The sequence below is a fragment of the Salvelinus alpinus genome, chromosome 5, assembly GCF_045679555.1.
Source record: "Salvelinus alpinus chromosome 5, SLU_Salpinus.1, whole genome shotgun sequence".
Taxonomy (NCBI): Eukaryota; Metazoa; Chordata; class Actinopteri; order Salmoniformes; family Salmonidae; genus Salvelinus; species Salvelinus alpinus.
Window position 1 is genome coordinate 1,624,603 of NC_092090.1, and position 17,500 is coordinate 1,642,102.

Here is a 17,500-nt window from a genome sequence, read left to right on the forward strand (position 1 = left end):
ATCCCCTTAACCTTCTGTCAGGACATTATCCCTCTAACCTTCTGTCAGGACATTATCCCTCTGTCTTTCTGTCGGGACATTATCCCTCGGTCCTTTTGTCGGGACATTATCCCTCGGTCCTTCTGTCGGGACATTATCCCTCTAACCTTCTGTCGGGACATTATCCCTTTAACCTTCTGTCGGGACATGATCCCTCTAAACTTCTGTCGGGACATGATCCCTCTAAACTTCTGTCGGGAAATTAGCCCTATAACCTTCTGTCGGGACATTATCCCTCTAAACTTCTGTCGGGACATTATCCCTCTAACCTTCTGTCGGGACATTATCCCTCTAACCTCCTGTCGGGACATTATCCCTCTAACCTTCTGTCAGGACATTAACCCCGTAACCTTCTGTCAGGACATTATCCCTCTAACCTTTTGTAAGGACATTATCCCTTTAACCTTCTGTCGGGACATGATCCCTTTAACCTTCTGTCGGGACATGATCCTTCTATCCTTCTGTCGGGACATTATCCCTCTAACCTTCTGTCAGGAAATTATCCCTCTAACCTTCTGTCAGGAAATTATCCCTCTAACCTTCTGTCAGGACATTATCCCTCTAACCTTCTGTCAGGACATTATCCCTCTAACCTTCTGTCAGGACATTATCCCTCTAACCTTCTGTTAGGACATTATCCCCGTACACTTCTGTCAGGACATTAACCCGTCACCTTCTGTCAGGACATTATCCCTCCAACCTTTTGTCAGGACATTATCCCTCTAACCTTTTGTCAGGACATTATCCCTGTAACTTTCAGTCAGGACATTATCCCTCTAACCTTCTGTCAGGACATTATTCCTATAACCTTCTGTCAGAACATTATCCCTCTAACATTTTGTCAGGACATTATCCCTCTAACCTTCTGTCAGGACATTATCCCTCTAACCTTCTGTCGGGACATTATCCCTCTAACCTTCTGTCGGGACATTATCCCTCTAACCTTCTGTCAGGACATTATCCCTCTAACCTTCTGTCAGGACATTATCCCTCTAACCTTCTGTCAGGACATTATCCCTCTAACCTTCTGTCAGGACATTATCCCTCTAACCTTCTGTCAGGACATTATCCCTCTAACCTTCTGTCAGGACATTATCCCTCTAACCTTCTGTCAGGACATTATCCCTCTAACCTTCTGTCAGGACATTATCCCTCTAACCTTCTGTCAGGACATTATCCCTCCAGCCATTCTTCCTGTTCTCATTATTGTTATTCACTGTATTTCTTCCTCATGTCACTGTCCTGTGTTTTCCTTCTGTCAGGACATCTTTTCCTTTATTCTGTCTTTGTTGAAAACATTTCCCTGTTAGTCTCCACCTGTTGTTTACCGAGCAGGTGACACATACGGTGTGATTTCTCCACGTGGGAGATGTGTAACACTAGTCACAGCTTATTGACCTTTTCCTGTATGTGGGGAATGACACATTTCTCCAGTTTTGTGATTTGCACAAGATATGACTACGATGTTGCTGTTGATCCTAATGGCCGTTAATAATGACATGTTATTGTAGCTGCGTTCTGTTCTGAACGTTTTGTATTTATCCGTGTAAGATGAGTTTGTCCTTTGGTCTGTAATGAAAACACACAGTCTACGTCCTAAATGACACCCTATGGGCCCTGGTCAAAGGTAGTGCACTATGTATAGAATTGGTTTTGTCTTTCCATTCTCATTCAAGTGTGCATTTTCCCATTTGGAACTTATGTTACAATGTGTGTGTGTGTGTGTGTGTGTGTGTGTGTGTGTGTGTGTGTGTGTGTGTGTGTGCACACCAAGAGCTGCCATCAGGAAGGCCGACAATACAGTTAGTCAGGGTCGGCAGGAATCAGAGGAGAAACAGGCCTAAATACTGAATGAACCTGATTCTGTTGTCTGTCTGCGTCCTTCTCAAGCTTTTTCCAAGACCGCCTCTTTCCAGAACATTCTGATGGTGAAAATATATCCGTGTTTTAAGTGTAGCTAATACATTCCCTTAGAACAATAAAATGGTAGAGGAAACTTGTGTTCATGACCTTTTATTCTGTGCCTTTTCCAAGAACACCGTCTGTACCGTAGAAACAGCAAACCTTGGTCAACACTAGTTGTGTGTGTCTTTTCTCAGAAGACTACAGTCATTTCTTACCAGCCGACCTCAGCATGTTAGTCACAGTCACAAGTCTGTGGTCAGCATCCTAAATGGCACCCTATTCCCTATATAGTGCACTACTTTAGACCATAGGGCTCATAGAGCTCTGATCAAAAGTAGTGCACTATATAGGGAACAGTGGGCTATTTGGGAGTGATCCTGTGGTCAGTACTGATCATGTGAAGTCCTTGTCCAAATCCCGCCTTGCTGTGCTGTCAAATAGAATTCTATCCTGGTTGCACATCTGTACATTTTGTTAGGACCAATCATGTTCTCCGCTGCCGTGGTTTCCTGTGCTCTCATCAGGTCCCAGGAAACACCAGAGTGAGTTCCACGCTTCTTTCTGATCCACTCTGACAGACACACATTCCAACCCCGTCCCGTAGGATTCAGGCTGGGCCATCTCCTTCCCCTCTGACAGCTGGTTTTCATCTCGTGTGGTTGGAACAGGAAAAACCTGAGGTTTTCTCCCACCTCTGCACTAACACATGGGGATCTGAATGAGTCCGTCCGTGTGTGTTGCTTCACATCAGTCTGTTTGGGATCATCTGGCCACATCAGTTCCTACCTGGTATGTACCTGTGTTTTGTCTTTAGTCTTCTAGTGTGACAGTAAGACAGCAGCTAGTTATGCCTCTGGATTTGTAGCGTTTGATCAGCAGCAGAGTTGATGTCTGTGTGTCAGGCTGTCGTCTCAGCCAGGATTTATTCCACATATGGGTCCTCTGATGACGAGGCTTGTTCTGGGGGGTTGTTTAAAGTATACGGGGTAAGAGATGAATTTAGCTTTTAGTAACATGTCTCTGTGGTTCATTCAGAGTGATATGTGAAGAGTGAATGTGGTTGTAGCTGTGTATTGTTGCTGCGTTAGCTGCTGCATTGAAACACCAGGTGTTAGTAGTTACAGAGGAGTCACCCTGAACTGAAAGCCCCTGAACAGGCTTCCTGGTAACCAGATCCCTGGAAACCTCCGTCAATCACACGCAGGCCTCCGATCTCTCTCTCTCTCTCTCTCTCTCTGTCTCTCTGTCTCTCTGTCTCTCTGTCTCTCTCTCTCTCTCTCTGATGGATGGAGGACCGCCACATTCACCATGCCTTACATCTGCCAGTTTATTAGGTATGCTGCCCTGGACAGTTTATTAGGTATGCCGCCCTGGACAGTTTATTAGGTATGCCGCCCTGGACAGTTTATTAGGTATGCCGCCCTGGACAGTTTATTAGGTATGCCGCCCTGGACAGTTTATTAGGTATGCCGCCCTGGACAGTTTATTAGGTATGCCGCCCTGGACAGTTTATTAGGTATGCCACCCTGGACAGTTTATTAGGTATGCCACCCTGGACAGTTTATTAGGTGTGCCACCCTGGACAGTTTATTAGGTATGCCACCCTGGACAGTTTATTAGGTATCAATCCCCATTAGTTCCTATCAAGGCAGCAGCTACTCTTCCTGGGGTTTATTATGGATCCCCATTAGTTCCTGTCAAGGCAGCAGCTACTCTTCCTGGGGTTTATTGTGGATCCCCACTAGTTCCTGCCAAGGCAGTATCTACTCTTCCTGGGGTTTATTATGGATCCTCATTAGTTCCTGCCAAGACAGCAGCTACTCTTCCTGGGGTTTATTATGGATCCCCATTAGTTCCTGCCAAGGCAGCAGCTACTATTCCTGGGGTTTATTATGGATCCCCATTAGTTCCTGTCAAGGCAGCAGCTACTCTTCCTGGGGTTTATTATGGATCCCCATTAGTTCCTGCCAAGGCAGCAGCTACTCTTCCTGGGGTTTATTATGGATCCCCATTAGTTCCTGTCAAGGCAGCAGCTACTCTTCCTGGGGTTTATTATGGATCCCCATTAGTTCCTGTCAAGGCAGCAGCTACTCTTCCTGGGGTTTATTGTGGATCCCCATTAGTTCCTGCCAAGGCAGCAGCTACTCTTCCTGGGGTTTATTATGGATCCCCATTTAGTTCCTGCCAAGGCAGCAGCTACTCTTCCTGGGGTTTATTATGGATCCCCATTAGTTCCTGCCAAGGCAGCAGCTACTCTTCCTGGGGTTTATTATGGATCCCCATTAGTTCCTGTCAAGGCAGCAGCTACTCTTCCTGTGGTTTATTATGGATCCCCATTAGTTCCTGCCAAGGCAGCAGCTACTCTTCCTGGGGTTTATTATGGATCCCCATTAGTTCCTGCCAAGGCAGCAGCTACTCTTCCTGGGGTTTATTATGGATCCATATTAGTTCCTGTCAAGGCAGCAGCTACTCTTCCTGGGGTTTATTATGGATCCCCATTAGTTCCTGCCAAGGCAGCAGCTACTCTTCCTGGGGTTTATTATGGATCCCCATTAGTTCCTGTCAAGGCAGCAGCTACTCTTCCTGGGGTTTATTATGGATCCCCATTAGTTCCTGCCAAGGCAGCAGCTACTCTTCCTGGGGTTTATTATGGATCCCCATTAGTTCCTGCCAAGGCAGCAGCTACTCTTCCTGGGGTTTATTATGGATCCCCATTAGTTCCTGCCAAGGCAGCAGCTACTCTTCCTGGGGTTTATTATGGATCCCCATTAGTTCCTGCCAAGGCAGCAGCTACTCTTCCTGGGGTTTATTATGGATCCCCATTAGTTCCTGCCAAGGCAGCAGCTACTCTTCCTGGGGTTTATTATGGATCCCCCATTAGTTCCTGCCAAGGCAGCAGCTACTCTTCCTGGGGTTTATTATGGATCCCCATTAGTTCCTGCCAAGGCAGCAGCTACTCTTCCTGGGGTTTATTATGGATCCCCATTAGTTCCTGCCAAGGCAGCAGCTACTCTTCCTGGGGTTTATTATGGATCCCCATTAGTTCCTGCCAAGACAGCAGCTACTCTTCCGGGGCTCCGGCAAAATTAAGGCAGTTGTACAAAAGAAACAGATCTGGGACCAGGCTACTAGGAGTGGAAACAGATCTGGGACCAGGCTACTAGGAGTGGAAACAGATCTGGGACCAGGCTACTAGGAGTAGAAACAGATCTAGGACCAGGCTACTAGGAGTAGAAACAGATCTGGGACCAGGCTACTAGGAGTAGAAACAGATCTTGGAACAGGCTACTAGGAGTAGAAACAGATCTAGGACCAGGCTACTAGGAGTAGAAACAGATCTGGGACCAGGCAACTAGGAGTAGAAACAGATCTAGGACCAGGCTACTAGGAGTAGAAACAGATCTAGGACCAGGCTACTAGGAGTAGAAACAGATCTGGGACCAGGCTACTAGGAGTAGAAACAGATCTGGGACCAGGCTACTAGGAGTAGAAACAGATCTAGGACCAGGCTACTAGGAGTAGAAACAGACCTGGGACCAGGCTACTAGGAGTAGAAACAGATCTAGGACCAGGCTACTAGGAGTAGAAACAGATCTGGGACCAGGCTACTAGGAGTAGGTAGGAGCAGAAACAGATCTGGGACCAGGCTACTAGGAGTAGGTAAGAGCAGAACAGATCTGGGACCAGGCTACTAGGAGCAGAAACAGGTCTGGGACCAGGCTACTAGGAGCAGAGACAGATCTGGGACCAGGCTACTAGGAGTAGAAACAGATCTAGGACCAGGCTACTAGGAGTAGAAACAGATCTGGGACCAGGCTACTAGGAGTAGGTAGGAGCAGAAACAGATCTGGGACCAGGCTACTAGGAGTAGGTAAGAGCAGAACAGATCTGGGACCAGGTTACTAGGAGCAGAAACAGATCTGGGACCAGGATACTAGGAGTAGAAACAGATCTGGGACCAGGATACTAGGAGCAGAAACAGATCTGGGACCAGGATACTAGGAGTAGAAACAGATCTGGGACCAGGATACTTGGAGTAGAAACAGATCTGGGACCAGGCTACTAGGAGTAGGTAAGAGCAGAACAGATCTGGGACCAGGCTACTAGGAGTAGGTAAGAGCAGAAACAGATCTGGGACCAGGCTACTAGGAGTAGGTAAGAGCAGAAACAGATCTGGGACCAGGTTACTAGGAGTAGGTAAGAGCAGAAACAGATCTGGGACCAGGCTACTAGGAGTAGGTAAGAGCAGAACAGATCTGGGACCAGGCTACTAGGAGTAGGTAGGAGCAGAAACAGATCTGGGACCAGGCTACTAGGAGCAGAAACAGATCTAGGACCAGGCTACTAGGAGTAGAAACAGATCTGGGTCCAGGCTACTAGGAGCAGAAACAGATCTGGGACCAGGCTACTAGGAGCAGAAACAGATCTGGGACCAGGCTACTAGGAGTAGGTAAGAGCAGAAACAGATCTGGGACCAGGCTACTAGGAGCAGAAACAGATCTGGGACCAGGCTACTAGGAGTAGGTAAGAGCAGAAACAGGTCTGGGACCAGGCTACTAGGAGTAGGTAAGAGCAGAACAGATCTGGGACCAGGCTACTAGGAGTAGGTAAGAGCAGAAACAGATCTGGGACCAGGCTACTAGGAGTAGGTAAGAGCAGAAACAGATCTGGGACCAGGCTACTAGGAGTAGGTAAGAGCAGAAACAGATCTGGGACCAGGCTACTAGGAGTAGAAACAGGTCTGGGACCAGGCTACTAGGAGTAGGTAAGAGCAGAAACAGGTCTGGGACCAGGCTACTAGGAGTAGGTAAGAGCAGAAACAGATCTGGGACCAGGCTACTAGGAGTAGGTAAGAGCAGAAACAGATCTGGGACCAGGCTACTAGGAGCAGAAACAGATCTGGGACCAGGCTACTAGGAGTAGGTAAGAGCAGAACAGATCTGGGACCAGGCTACTAGGAGCAGAAACAGATCTGGGACCAGGCTACTAGGAGCAGAAACAGATCTGGGACCAGGCTACTAGGAGCAGAAACAGATCTGGGACCAGGCTACTAGGAGCAGAAACAGATCTGGGACCAGGCTACTAGGAGCAGAAACAGATCTGGGACCAGGCTACTAGGAGTAGAAACAGGTCTGGGACCAGGCTACTAGGAGCAGAAACAGATCTGGGACCAGGCTACTAGGAGTAGAAACAGGTATGGGACCAGGCTACTAGGAGCAGAAACAGATCTGGGACCAGGCTACTAGGAGTAGGTTAGAGCAGAAACAGATCTGGGACCAGGCTACTAGGAGCAGAGACAGATCTGGGACCAGGCTACTAGGAGCAGAGACAGATCTGGGACCAGGCTACTAGGAGCAGAAACAGATCTGGGACCAGGCTACTAGGAGCAGAAACAGATCTGGGACCAGGCTACTAGGAGCAGAAACAGGTCTGGGACCAGGCTACTTGGAGCAGAACAGATCCGGGACCAGGCTACTAGGAGTAGGTAAGAGCAGAGACAGATCTGGGACCAGGCTACTAGGAGTAGGTAAGAGCAGAAACAGATCTGGGACCAGGCTACTAGGAGTAGGTAAGAGCAGAAACAGATCTGGGACCAGGCTACTAGGAGTAGGTAAGAGCAGAAACAGATCTGGGACCAGGCTACTAGGAGCAGAAACAGATCTGGGACCAGGCTACTAGGAGCAGGATTGAATGAACCCGAGAGCCTCTGGGAAGCATCCTAAATGGCACTACGTTAGATTAGTCCACAACACAAGTTAATGAGAAACACACTGTATCCAAACCATGCAGTAGTCCATGTTGTGTGTCCCAAATGGAGCCCTATTCCCTAAGTAGTGCACTATTTCTGACCAGGGCCAATCGGGAAGTAGTGCACTATTTCCGACCAGGGCCAATCGGGAAGTAGTGCACTTTATAGGGTGCCATTTGGGACACCGACAAGAACTGCTGCCTGGTTTGGATGCAGTGTGTTTATCATTAACTTGTGTGTTTGTCTCATGTAATGAAAGACTGTCTGTGGCTCAGATCAGCTATTAGACAGACAACTATCCGCAGAGCTGTTTAGTCTTCAATCAGAGACCCATCAAACTACTAGGCTGCTGACAGATGCTTCAACAAGGTAATGGGGGCTGATGTTACTCTGTCTACCAATCAGAGACCCATCAAACTACTAGGCTGCTGACAGATGCTTCAACAAGGTAATGGGGGCTGATGTTACTCTGTCTACCAATCAGAGACCCATCAAACTACTAGGCTGCTGACCAATGTTTCAACAAGGTAATGGGGGCTGATGTTACTCTGTCTACCAATCAGAGACCCATCAAACTACTAGGCTGCTGACAGATGCTTCAACAAGGTAATGGGGGCTGATGTTACTCTGTCTACCAATCAGAGACCCATCAAACTACTAGGCTGCTGACAGATGTTTCAACAAGGTAATGGGGGCTGATGTTACTCTGTCTACCAATCAGAGACCCATCAAACTACTAGGCTGCTGACAGATGTTTCAACAAGGTAATAGGGGCTGATGTTACTCTGTCTACCAATCAGAGACCCATCAAACTACTAGGCTGCTGACAGATGTTTCAACAAGGTAATGGGGGCTGATGTTACTCTGTCTACCAATCAGAGACCCATCAAACTACTAGGCTGCTGACAGATGTTTCAACAAGGTAATGGGGGCTGATGTTACTCTGTCTACCAATCAGAGACCCATCAAACTACTAGGCTGCTGACAGATGCTTCAACAAGGTAATGGGGGCTGATGTTACTCTGTCTACCAATAAGAGGCTGATGTTACTCTGTCTACCAATAAGAGGCTGATATTACTCTGTCTACCAATAAGAGGCTGATATTACTCTGTCTACCAATAAGAGGCTGATATTACTCTGTCTACCAATAAGAGGCTGATATTACCCTGTCTACCAATAAGAGGCTGATATTACTCTGTCTACCAATAAGAGGCTGATATTACTCTGTCTACCAATAAGAGGCTGATATTACTCTGTCTACCAATAAGAGGCTGATATTACTCTGTCTACCAATAAGAGGCTGATATTACTCTGTCTACCAATAAGAGGCTGATATTACTCTGTCTACCAATAAGAGGCTGATATTACTCTGTCTACCAATAAGAGGCTGATATTACTCTGTCTACCAATAAGAGGCTGATATTACTCTGTCTACCAATAAGAGGCTGATATTACTCTGTCTACCAATAAGAGGCTGATATTACTCTGTCTACCAATAAGAGGCTGATATTACCCTGTCTACCAATAAGAGGCTGATATTACTCTGTCTACCAATAAGAGGCTGATATTACTCTGTCTACCAATAAGAGGCTGATATTACTCTGTCTACCAATAAGAGGCTGATATTACTCTGTCTACCAATAAGAGGCTGATATTACTCTGTCTACCAATAAGAGGCTGATATTACTCTGTCTACCAATACGAGGCTGATAATAGTCTGTCTACCAATAAGAGGCTGATATTACCCTGTCTACCAATAAGAGGCTGATATTACTCTCATGCTGCCAATAAGAGGCTGATATTACTCTGTCTACCAATAAGAGTCTGATATTAGACTCAGGCCTGGCTGGCTACACCATGCAACCTGTGGTGGATGATGAAGTCATGCTTGTGTTTACAGATAAACACTGCTGGAATGACATCAGGAAATCATATAGTTGAGCCTATCTTAATGTCTTACCTAAGTTGGAAAATCTGACAGACCAAATGGTAAAATGTGATATGATTATCGTCAACTTTTCAATTTCTAGCACATTGTTGTCTTCTAGTTGAGATGTACAAAAGACCTTTCCTCTATACTGACTCTGCTTTCTCTCTCAATTTCAATTCAATTCAGTAGACTTTATTGACATGGAAAGTTAAAATGACTTACATTGTCAAAGTATACATATAACAACAATGTTGGGACCAACAGCAATAACAATAGTAGTAGTGGAAATGTGATTACCTTTAACAACAACTACAACAACAATATTAATCAGAACAACAATACGTTAAAGCAACAGCAGTAGACCAGTGTTAACATGACTGAGAAGACACATGACCTGGTAGTAGACCAGTGTCAACATGACTGAGAAGACACATGACCTGGTAGTAGACCAGTGTCAACATGACTGAGAAGACACATGACCTGGTAGTAGACCAGTGTCAACATGACTGAGAAGACACATGACCTGGTAGTAGACCAGTGTCAACATGACTGAGAAGACACATGATCTGGTAGTAGACCAGTGTCAACATGACTGAGAAGACACATGATCTGGTAGTAGACCAGTGTCAACATGACTGAGAAGACACATGACCTGGGGCCTGTTGCACAAAAGTAGAATTAAGACATCCGGGATAAATGACTCAGCTGAGCTCAATGAAGCCAAAACATGTGCGTCCAGGCTTAATTGGTTGCACAAAGACCAAGCCAGGATGAGCAGACACGGATTCATTAAGCCAGGTGAAACCAATCCTGGATAGGTGCGCGCTCACGGCTCACTCAAATAGACCCCGCCACAGATCACAGATTAACTGATTTACCATGGCAACTAGAGCCGCGTACTTTTCCCCGTCGGAAGCACAAATCCTCATGGAGGCATACGAGGAGGTAAAAGATATAATTAAGAAGAAAGGGAACACCGCCACAGTGATAAAGCAAAGAGAAAAAGCGTGGCAAAGTATTGCAGACCGCCTGAATGCGTAAGTAGTGCACAATTACACACTCACCGCTCCGCTGAAACATCACAATTACAATTCAAATATTTAATTCACATCTCCAAAAATGCAGTTGTACTGTAATTATGAAACGGTTAAATTTTTAATTGAAATGCACTGCAGATATGAGTGAAATTGTGTAAAGTAACTCCATCACACTGTATAAAGCTATGATACATTTTTTGATATTTTTACTGAAAACAAGACAAAAATACCAAGTAATTTTTTGCAGTGTGACTCCATTAAATGTGTGTGTGTGTGTGTGTGTGTAGATTAAACATGAACGGGCCACAACGGACATGGCAGCAGGTCAAAATCAAATACAAGAACATTCTGCAGAATGGTATGGTCCCTGACTAATATTTAACAAAGCACAAGCATATATTGTACCCAGAAGGTGCCTGCTCACACATTGTCTGTACTGTTTTAGCAGTGAAAAAGAATACCCACAGACAAGGCACGGGTGGTGGGTCACCAAAGGCTGACCTTACCCCAGCAGAGGACATGGCCTTGGAGCTAAATAAAGGCAGGCCCGTCTTAGAGGGGATCCCTGGGGGGAAAGAGACGAGCATAGGTTCCTCCCAAGATGCCACCCGCTTCATTCAAGGTATGTCCTTCCATCTCTACATGGGATACAACCACATTCATATTGAATCAATTTGGACTGTCTGACTTTGGTTTACCTATTGCCTTGCAGTGTCTGGCAGCACTGTGTTCCTGTTAGAGCCACCAGCACAAGCACCAGACGATGCTGATCCAGTGAGTACTCCATCAAAGGCATACTGTAGGCCTGGCATGTCTTGTCTACTAGCTTCAGTATGAATCCGATTAAATGTGATAGGGTGAAGGCCCCAGTGCAGCAGCAACAGCACATGATGGAGACGATGATGAGGAGGAGACCATCTCTCTGGATTCCAGAAGGCATGAGGTATCATGTTAAGACTGTGAAAGTACTATTTACTCTACAATGGTGAGGAGTCCTCATCAAAATCAAAAAATCTAATTTCTTTTACAGGACCCAGATGCTATACAGTGGGAAAACCAGCCTGGCAACATAGTGCGTATTAATAAAAGGACACGACACCGCTAATTGTATTGTGTTCACAGAGCTCACAAGCTATCAGAAAGTTGTATGGCAACCACCTCCGGCGCCAAATAGAACTGGCAGACATAGACATTCAGTACAAGAAGAAAAAGATGGAAAATCTTGCACTGGAGTCCGAAATAAAAAAGAGGACAATTAGGAAACTGGACCTTGAAATAAAAAAACTTGAGAGGGAGGTGAGATATGCCTTCAATGTACACTGTATGCTAACTGTAACACAAATGTATTAATCATTATTTTTCTTTCCTCCCCCAGCTCCAAGAAGATGACACAGCTCAAAATAAAAATTAGGTATATTCTCGTAAAGTCAAGTGAGCCATGACATATGAGCTCTTATTGTGAGCACACAGGACGGTGGCATCTTTCTAAGGTTTTTTTTATTTTCCCAGCAATCAGTACAACCAAGTCATCGTTATAAGGCATCGCCCTCTTTTGCCCACCCCCCCAGCACCAGGTGTGGCCACTAGCCTATATGAAGGCCCAAAATTGTGTGTTCCTTTCTGCTCTGACAATGGCATGCCCATTCGTGCGAGATGTGGTGGATGAAGAAGCACTTGTGCTGAGGAGAGCCTTCAGGCGAGAAAGGGTCTTCAGGGACCGGTTGGACCCACTGGCCTTCCCTGATGACCATCTATATGAAAGATACAGGTTTTCTGCAGATGGCATCAGGTATCTATGCAGACTACTGGGTCCCAGGATTAAGCACCGCACTGCACGGAGCCATGCACTGAGTGTGGAGCAAATGGTTTGTGTGGCCTTGCGCTTTTTTGCTAGTGGAGCCTTCCTGTACTCAGTGGGGGATGCAGAACAGCTGAACAAGGCCACAATTTGCCGCACAATAAGGAGTGTGTGTCTGGCTATCAAAGCATTAGCAGATGTCTTCATCTCCTTCCCTGGCCACAGAAGACTCTGTGACATCAAAGAGGAGTTCTATAGGATTGCAGGTAAGAGGATCTACAAATTACAGGACAACTGTTAACACATAGTAGGATACTCATTACTTTGTGTGACAGGTTTCCCCAATGTCATTGGTGCAGTGGACTGCACACACATAAGGATAAAAGCCCCCTCAGGTGCCCATGAGGCCGATTTTGTGAATAGGAAATCCTTTCACAGCATTAATGTTCAGGTGAACATAACTTTTTGATATTGTCCATTGACGAACACTCTGCATTGCCAGTGATGTGCATTGATTGGTGTAATATTCCTCATCTTATGATTTCAGATGGTCTGCAATGCTGACTGTGTGATCAGCAATGTTGTGGCAAAATGGCCTGGCTCAGTCCATGACTCCAGAATCTTTCGGGCCTCTGAAATCTATCAGTGCCTATCACAAGGTAAGCCACACAACCCCTATTTATAACCATCATGGCTGTGTCAAGAATATCACTGTGTTTATGAGGTAGTAATGATGAGATTTTGTGTTGACAGGTGAATTCTCTGGTGTGTTGCTGGGAGACAGGGGGTATGGCTGCCAGCCTTTTCTCCTGACACCTTTCACAGACCCCCAGGAAGCACAGCAGGCCTACAACCATGCCCATGCCAGGACCAGGGCCAGAGTTGAAATGACCTTTGGCCTCCTGAAGGCACGCTTTCACTGCCTTCACAAATTAAGGGTCAGCCCTGTTAGGGCATGTGATATTACTGTGGCTTGTGCTGTCCTCCACAATGTGGCCTGCCTGAGGAAGGAGAGGGCCCCCAGAGTGCCACCAGCCATGGACTGGGACAATCCGGCAATCTTCCCTGATGACGACAGTGGTCGGCTGCTGAGGGACCAATATGTGTTGAATTATTTTAGTTAGTATGTGTGCTTTCAATTTTGGTTAAATATGTCCTGCGGTGGCAGAGGAATTTGGGTTTTTTTGGGTTCGTTTTTTGACGAATTTGGCCTCTTATGATGTTTGTGCGGTATACTGTGTGTAATACAAGGCTGCAGGGAGGCTACTGCATCCATTCATTTGTCTGTTCAGTTGATGTGTATGGATTTGTCCTGCATTTATTTTAGTGTGCAGACATGCAGGGTGTGTTATATACAGACCTTTGAATGTGTATGTATCATTTTGTATAATATGCTTGGATTCTGTGCTTTCCATCTTGTAGAGTCACTGTGACTTCAGTTTCGAAAGGAGCTGATGGTTTACCTGCTTTGTTTTGTCCTTATTCAATAAAGGAACATAATGTTACACATTGTGTTTTTATATTCATATGGAATGTGTATTTGTTTATATGACAGAGTACTAGGGCCACACTGAAGAAAAAGGATAAAGTCATAAATTTATGAGGCTGGTTCTTTCTGCAGAAAAGCTACATATTGTTTTTACAGTTTTGATACTTATGACAATGTGATACTTAATATTCTGGCACATCAGCATGTCTTTGTTTATGAAACCATACTGAAGTACAATTTCACGAAATGCCCCACATCTGTCATTTTAACAACTGTCCTCCTTTAAAACAACTGGTTACAATATTATGACTTGTGTTTTTTTCCCCTCTGTGGCCCTAATATTCTATCATTTTATATATAGCCTTATAGTCTATGGGAAACTGTAAATTATCTAATGATAGCAACATCATCTAAAAATCATTTTTTATCCAAAATCATTGAAATTAATGATCACAAACGTTTAAATAATAACAGTGGGTCTAGTTATATGTGATAACAATGTATAGTGAGCAGTGAAATAACTATTGGTTTCCATTTGTGGTGACTGCTGACTGACATTAGGGATGAGATTAAATAGATCCTGGAATTTAGCCTGGTCTGGAGCAGGCTAGCTCCACAGAATAAATCTCCATGGTAATTTATACCATAACATATCCTCCTGCCCCCTATCCATCTTTAGTGCAACCGGATTACGGATCAATTGAGCCAGGATCACCAAGATATCCTGGCTTAATCCCTTATCCTAGTTTTGTGCAACAGGCCCCTGGTAGTAGACCAGTGTCAACATGACTGAGAAGACACATGACCTGGTAGTAGACCAGTGTCAACATGACTGAGAAGACACATGACCTGGTAGTAGACCAGTGTCAACATGACTGAGAAGACACATGACCTGGTAGTAGACCAGTGTCAACATGACTGAGAAGACACATGACCTGGTAGTAGACCAGTGTCAACATGACTGAGAAGACACATGACCTGGTATGAAAGACAAAACACAACTAAATGGGAAAAACTGTTGACATTGGCACTTTTCACTGGCTGTCCCTCAGGTTGTGGCAGGAGGACACATATTTGGCTGTCAAAACTGCACATTTTGGCTTTTCACCTAATAAATATTGGATTTCAGTTTCAAATTCTGGGAAAGAATTTGGCAAAGAAATATTCTCTTAGGTCTGAGTATTTGTCATAGTGTAATAGGAAATACAGCTTTGTCTCTACCTCTCTCCTGGAGCAGAGTGAGCACAGACTGTCCTCTCTGGGCAGCCAGACGACCGGTCTCTATAGCCAGACTGTCCTCTCTGGGCAGCCAGGTTTGTCTGTGACGACCGGTCTCTATAGCCAGACTGTCCTCTCTGGGCAGCCAGGTTTGTCTGTGACGACCGGTCTCTATAGCCAGACTGTCCTCTCTGGGCAGACAGGTTTGTCTGTGACGACCGGTCTCTATAGCCAGACTGTCCTCTCTGGGCAGCCAGGTTTGTCTGTGACGACAGTTTTCTATAGCCAGATTGTCCTCTCTGGGCAGACAGGTTTGTCTGTGACGACCGGTCTCTATAGCCAGACTGTCCTCTCTGGGCAGCCAGGTTTGTCTGTGACGACCGGTCTCTATAGCCAGACTGTCCTCTCTGGGCAGACAGGTTTGTCTGTGACGACCGGTCTCTATAGCCAGACTGTCCTCTCTGGGCAGCCAGGTTTGTCTGTGACGACAGGTCTCTATAGCCAGACTGTCCTCTCTGGGCAGCCAGGTTTGTCTGTGACGACCGGTCTCTATAGCCAGACTGTCCTCTCTGGGCAGCCAGGTTTGTCTGTGACGACCGGTCTCTATAGCCAGACTGTCCTCTCTGGGCAGACAGGTTTGTCTGTGACGACCGGTCTCTATAGCCAGACTGTCCTCTCTGGGCAGCCAGGTTTGTCTGTGACGACCGGTCTCTATAGCCAGACTGTCCTCTCTGGGCAGCCAGGTTTGTCTGTGACGACCGGTCTCTATAGCCAGACTGTCCTCTCTGGGCAGCCAGGTTTGTCTGTGACGACCGGTCTCTATAGCCAGACTGTCCTCTCTGGGCAGCCAGGTTTGTCTGTGACGACCGGTCTCTATAGCCAGACTGTCCTCTCTGGGCAGCCAGGTTTGTCTGTGACGACCGGTCTCTATAGCCAGACTGTCCTCTCTGGGCAGCCAGGTTTGTCTGTGACGACCGGTCTCTATAGCCAGACTGTCCTCTCTGGGCAGCCAGGTTTGTCTGTGACGACCGGTCTCTATAGCCAGACTGTCCTCTCTGGGCAGCCAGGTTTGTCCGTGACGACGGGTCTCTATAGCCAGACTGTCCTCACTGAGTCTGTACCTAATCAGTGTTTTCCTCAGTTTTCTATCAGTCACAGTGGTCAGATAGTCTGCCACCATGTACTGTCTGTTTAGAGACAAATAGCATTGAAGTACTTAGATTTTTTTGTGGTGTCTTTCCAATAGGTGATATATTTTTAATTTAGCTTTGTGATGATCTGGTTGGGCCAGATTTTCTGTGTTGTCCTGAGGCTCTATGGGATTGGTTTGGGTTAGTGAACTGAGCCTCAGAACCAGCTGGGTGACTGCTGTCCTGAGGCTCTATGGGATTGGTTTGGGTTAGTGAACTGAGCCTCAGAACCAGCTGGGTGACTGCTGTCCTGAGGCTCTATGGGGTTGGTTTGGGTTGGGGAACTGAGCCTCAGAACTAGCTGGCTGAGGGGACTCTTCTCTGGTTTCATCTCTTGACATTGTAGAGCTGTGTGATGGATGTTTTGGGGTCACTTGTTTTTAGATGGTTGTACAATTTAATGTCTCGTTTTTATATTTGAATGAGGAGGGGGTATTGGCCCCTGCTCTACATGCGTTATTTAGAGTTTTTCTTTGCACATGCAATTCAGTCTTGCAAAACTCTGCATGCAGTATTTCGATTGGATGTTTGTCCCATTTGGTAAATTCGTTATGTGACGACCCTCCCACTCTGTCTGCCGAATTCTTTCTCTGCTCGTTGGTAGGATGTCGGTGGGCGGAGCCGGGAGGGTCGTCAGAGAAATGGGACACACCTGGGCTCGGGTGTGTCCCAGGATAAATGCACCTCTAACCCAGTCATTGAGGAGACTCTCTCCATCCAGACACAGACAGATTTTGGTTGTGGCATTTTGGTTTGTTTGTGTTGGCACCTTTCAACACCCCTCATTATCACATGTAAACACTCACTTAAACTACTGACTATACACACACCATTGTTAATTGTATTACTTCAGTTAATACATATATTTTGTTATTCTTCATTTCCTGTTAGACAGTGGAACCCATACTTCACTGCATCTGGTTCTAGAACTGAATGGAACATTTTGAGACAGATTCTAATTGGAATTTCCTTTTAATGGCATAGAATGTTCTTCTTGCTTTGTCTCTCAGCTCATTCACAGCCCTGTGAAAGCTACCTGTGCTGCTGATATTTAGTCCCAGATACCTGTAGTTTTGGGTGTGTTCTAATAGAACTGTGTCCAAATATGATTTATATCTCTAATTCTGATTTCTGGACCTTTTTA

General features: G+C 45.8%; 3 protein-coding genes across 5 annotated transcripts in view; 2 read left to right on the forward strand and 1 right to left on the reverse strand.

The window, feature by feature from the left end:
• Positions 1-215, reverse strand: part of LOC139575136 (aminopeptidase N-like) — a 14,770-nt gene extending 14,555 nt beyond the window's left edge. Inside the window, exon 1 of the mRNA XM_071400139.1 lies at positions 147-215. Coding sequence (XP_071256240.1) covers positions 147-215 — 69 coding nt within the window. The remainder of the gene's footprint in view (positions 1-146) is intronic.
• Positions 216-2,383: 2,168 nt separating this feature from the next.
• LOC139575402 (aminopeptidase N-like) overlaps positions 2,384-17,500 on the forward strand; it is a 76,200-nt gene continuing 61,083 nt past the window's right edge. The window contains exon 1 of one of the 3 annotated variants that reach the window (XM_071400329.1): positions 2,384-2,733. The gene's annotated coding sequence lies outside the window, so the exon portion shown is untranslated. Of the gene's footprint in view, positions 2,734-8,257; positions 8,695-17,059; positions 17,108-17,500 lie in introns of those variants that run through there. The other 2 variants (XM_071400330.1, XM_071400331.1) reach the window with 2 other exon arrangements.
• Positions 9,496-13,985, forward strand: LOC139575401 (putative nuclease HARBI1). Its single transcript, XM_071400328.1, has 9 exons — positions 9,496-11,019; positions 11,107-11,283; positions 11,374-11,435; positions 11,518-11,604; positions 11,692-11,957; positions 12,037-12,072; positions 12,171-12,725; positions 13,007-13,118; positions 13,213-13,985. Exons 7-9 carry the CDS (start codon positions 12,657-12,659, stop codon positions 13,581-13,583), a joined length of 552 nt encoding a protein of 183 aa, XP_071256429.1. The 5' UTR covers positions 9,496-11,019; positions 11,107-11,283; positions 11,374-11,435; positions 11,518-11,604; positions 11,692-11,957; positions 12,037-12,072; positions 12,171-12,656; the 3' UTR covers positions 13,584-13,985.

Bases quoted from the DNA above. Each gene is read 5' to 3' on its own strand.
- LOC139575401 (XM_071400328.1), top strand. From the start codon at position 12,657: ATGTCTTCATCTCCTTCCCTGGCCACAGAAGACTCTGTGACATCAAAG. The intron at 12,726-13,006 runs GTAAGAGGATCT...TTATGATTTCAG, and splicing joins GGAGTTCTATAGGATTGCAG to ATGGTCTGCAATGCTGACTG. The intron at 13,119-13,212 runs GTAAGCCACACA...TTGTGTTGACAG, and splicing joins CTATCAGTGCCTATCACAAG to GTGAATTCTCTGGTGTGTTG.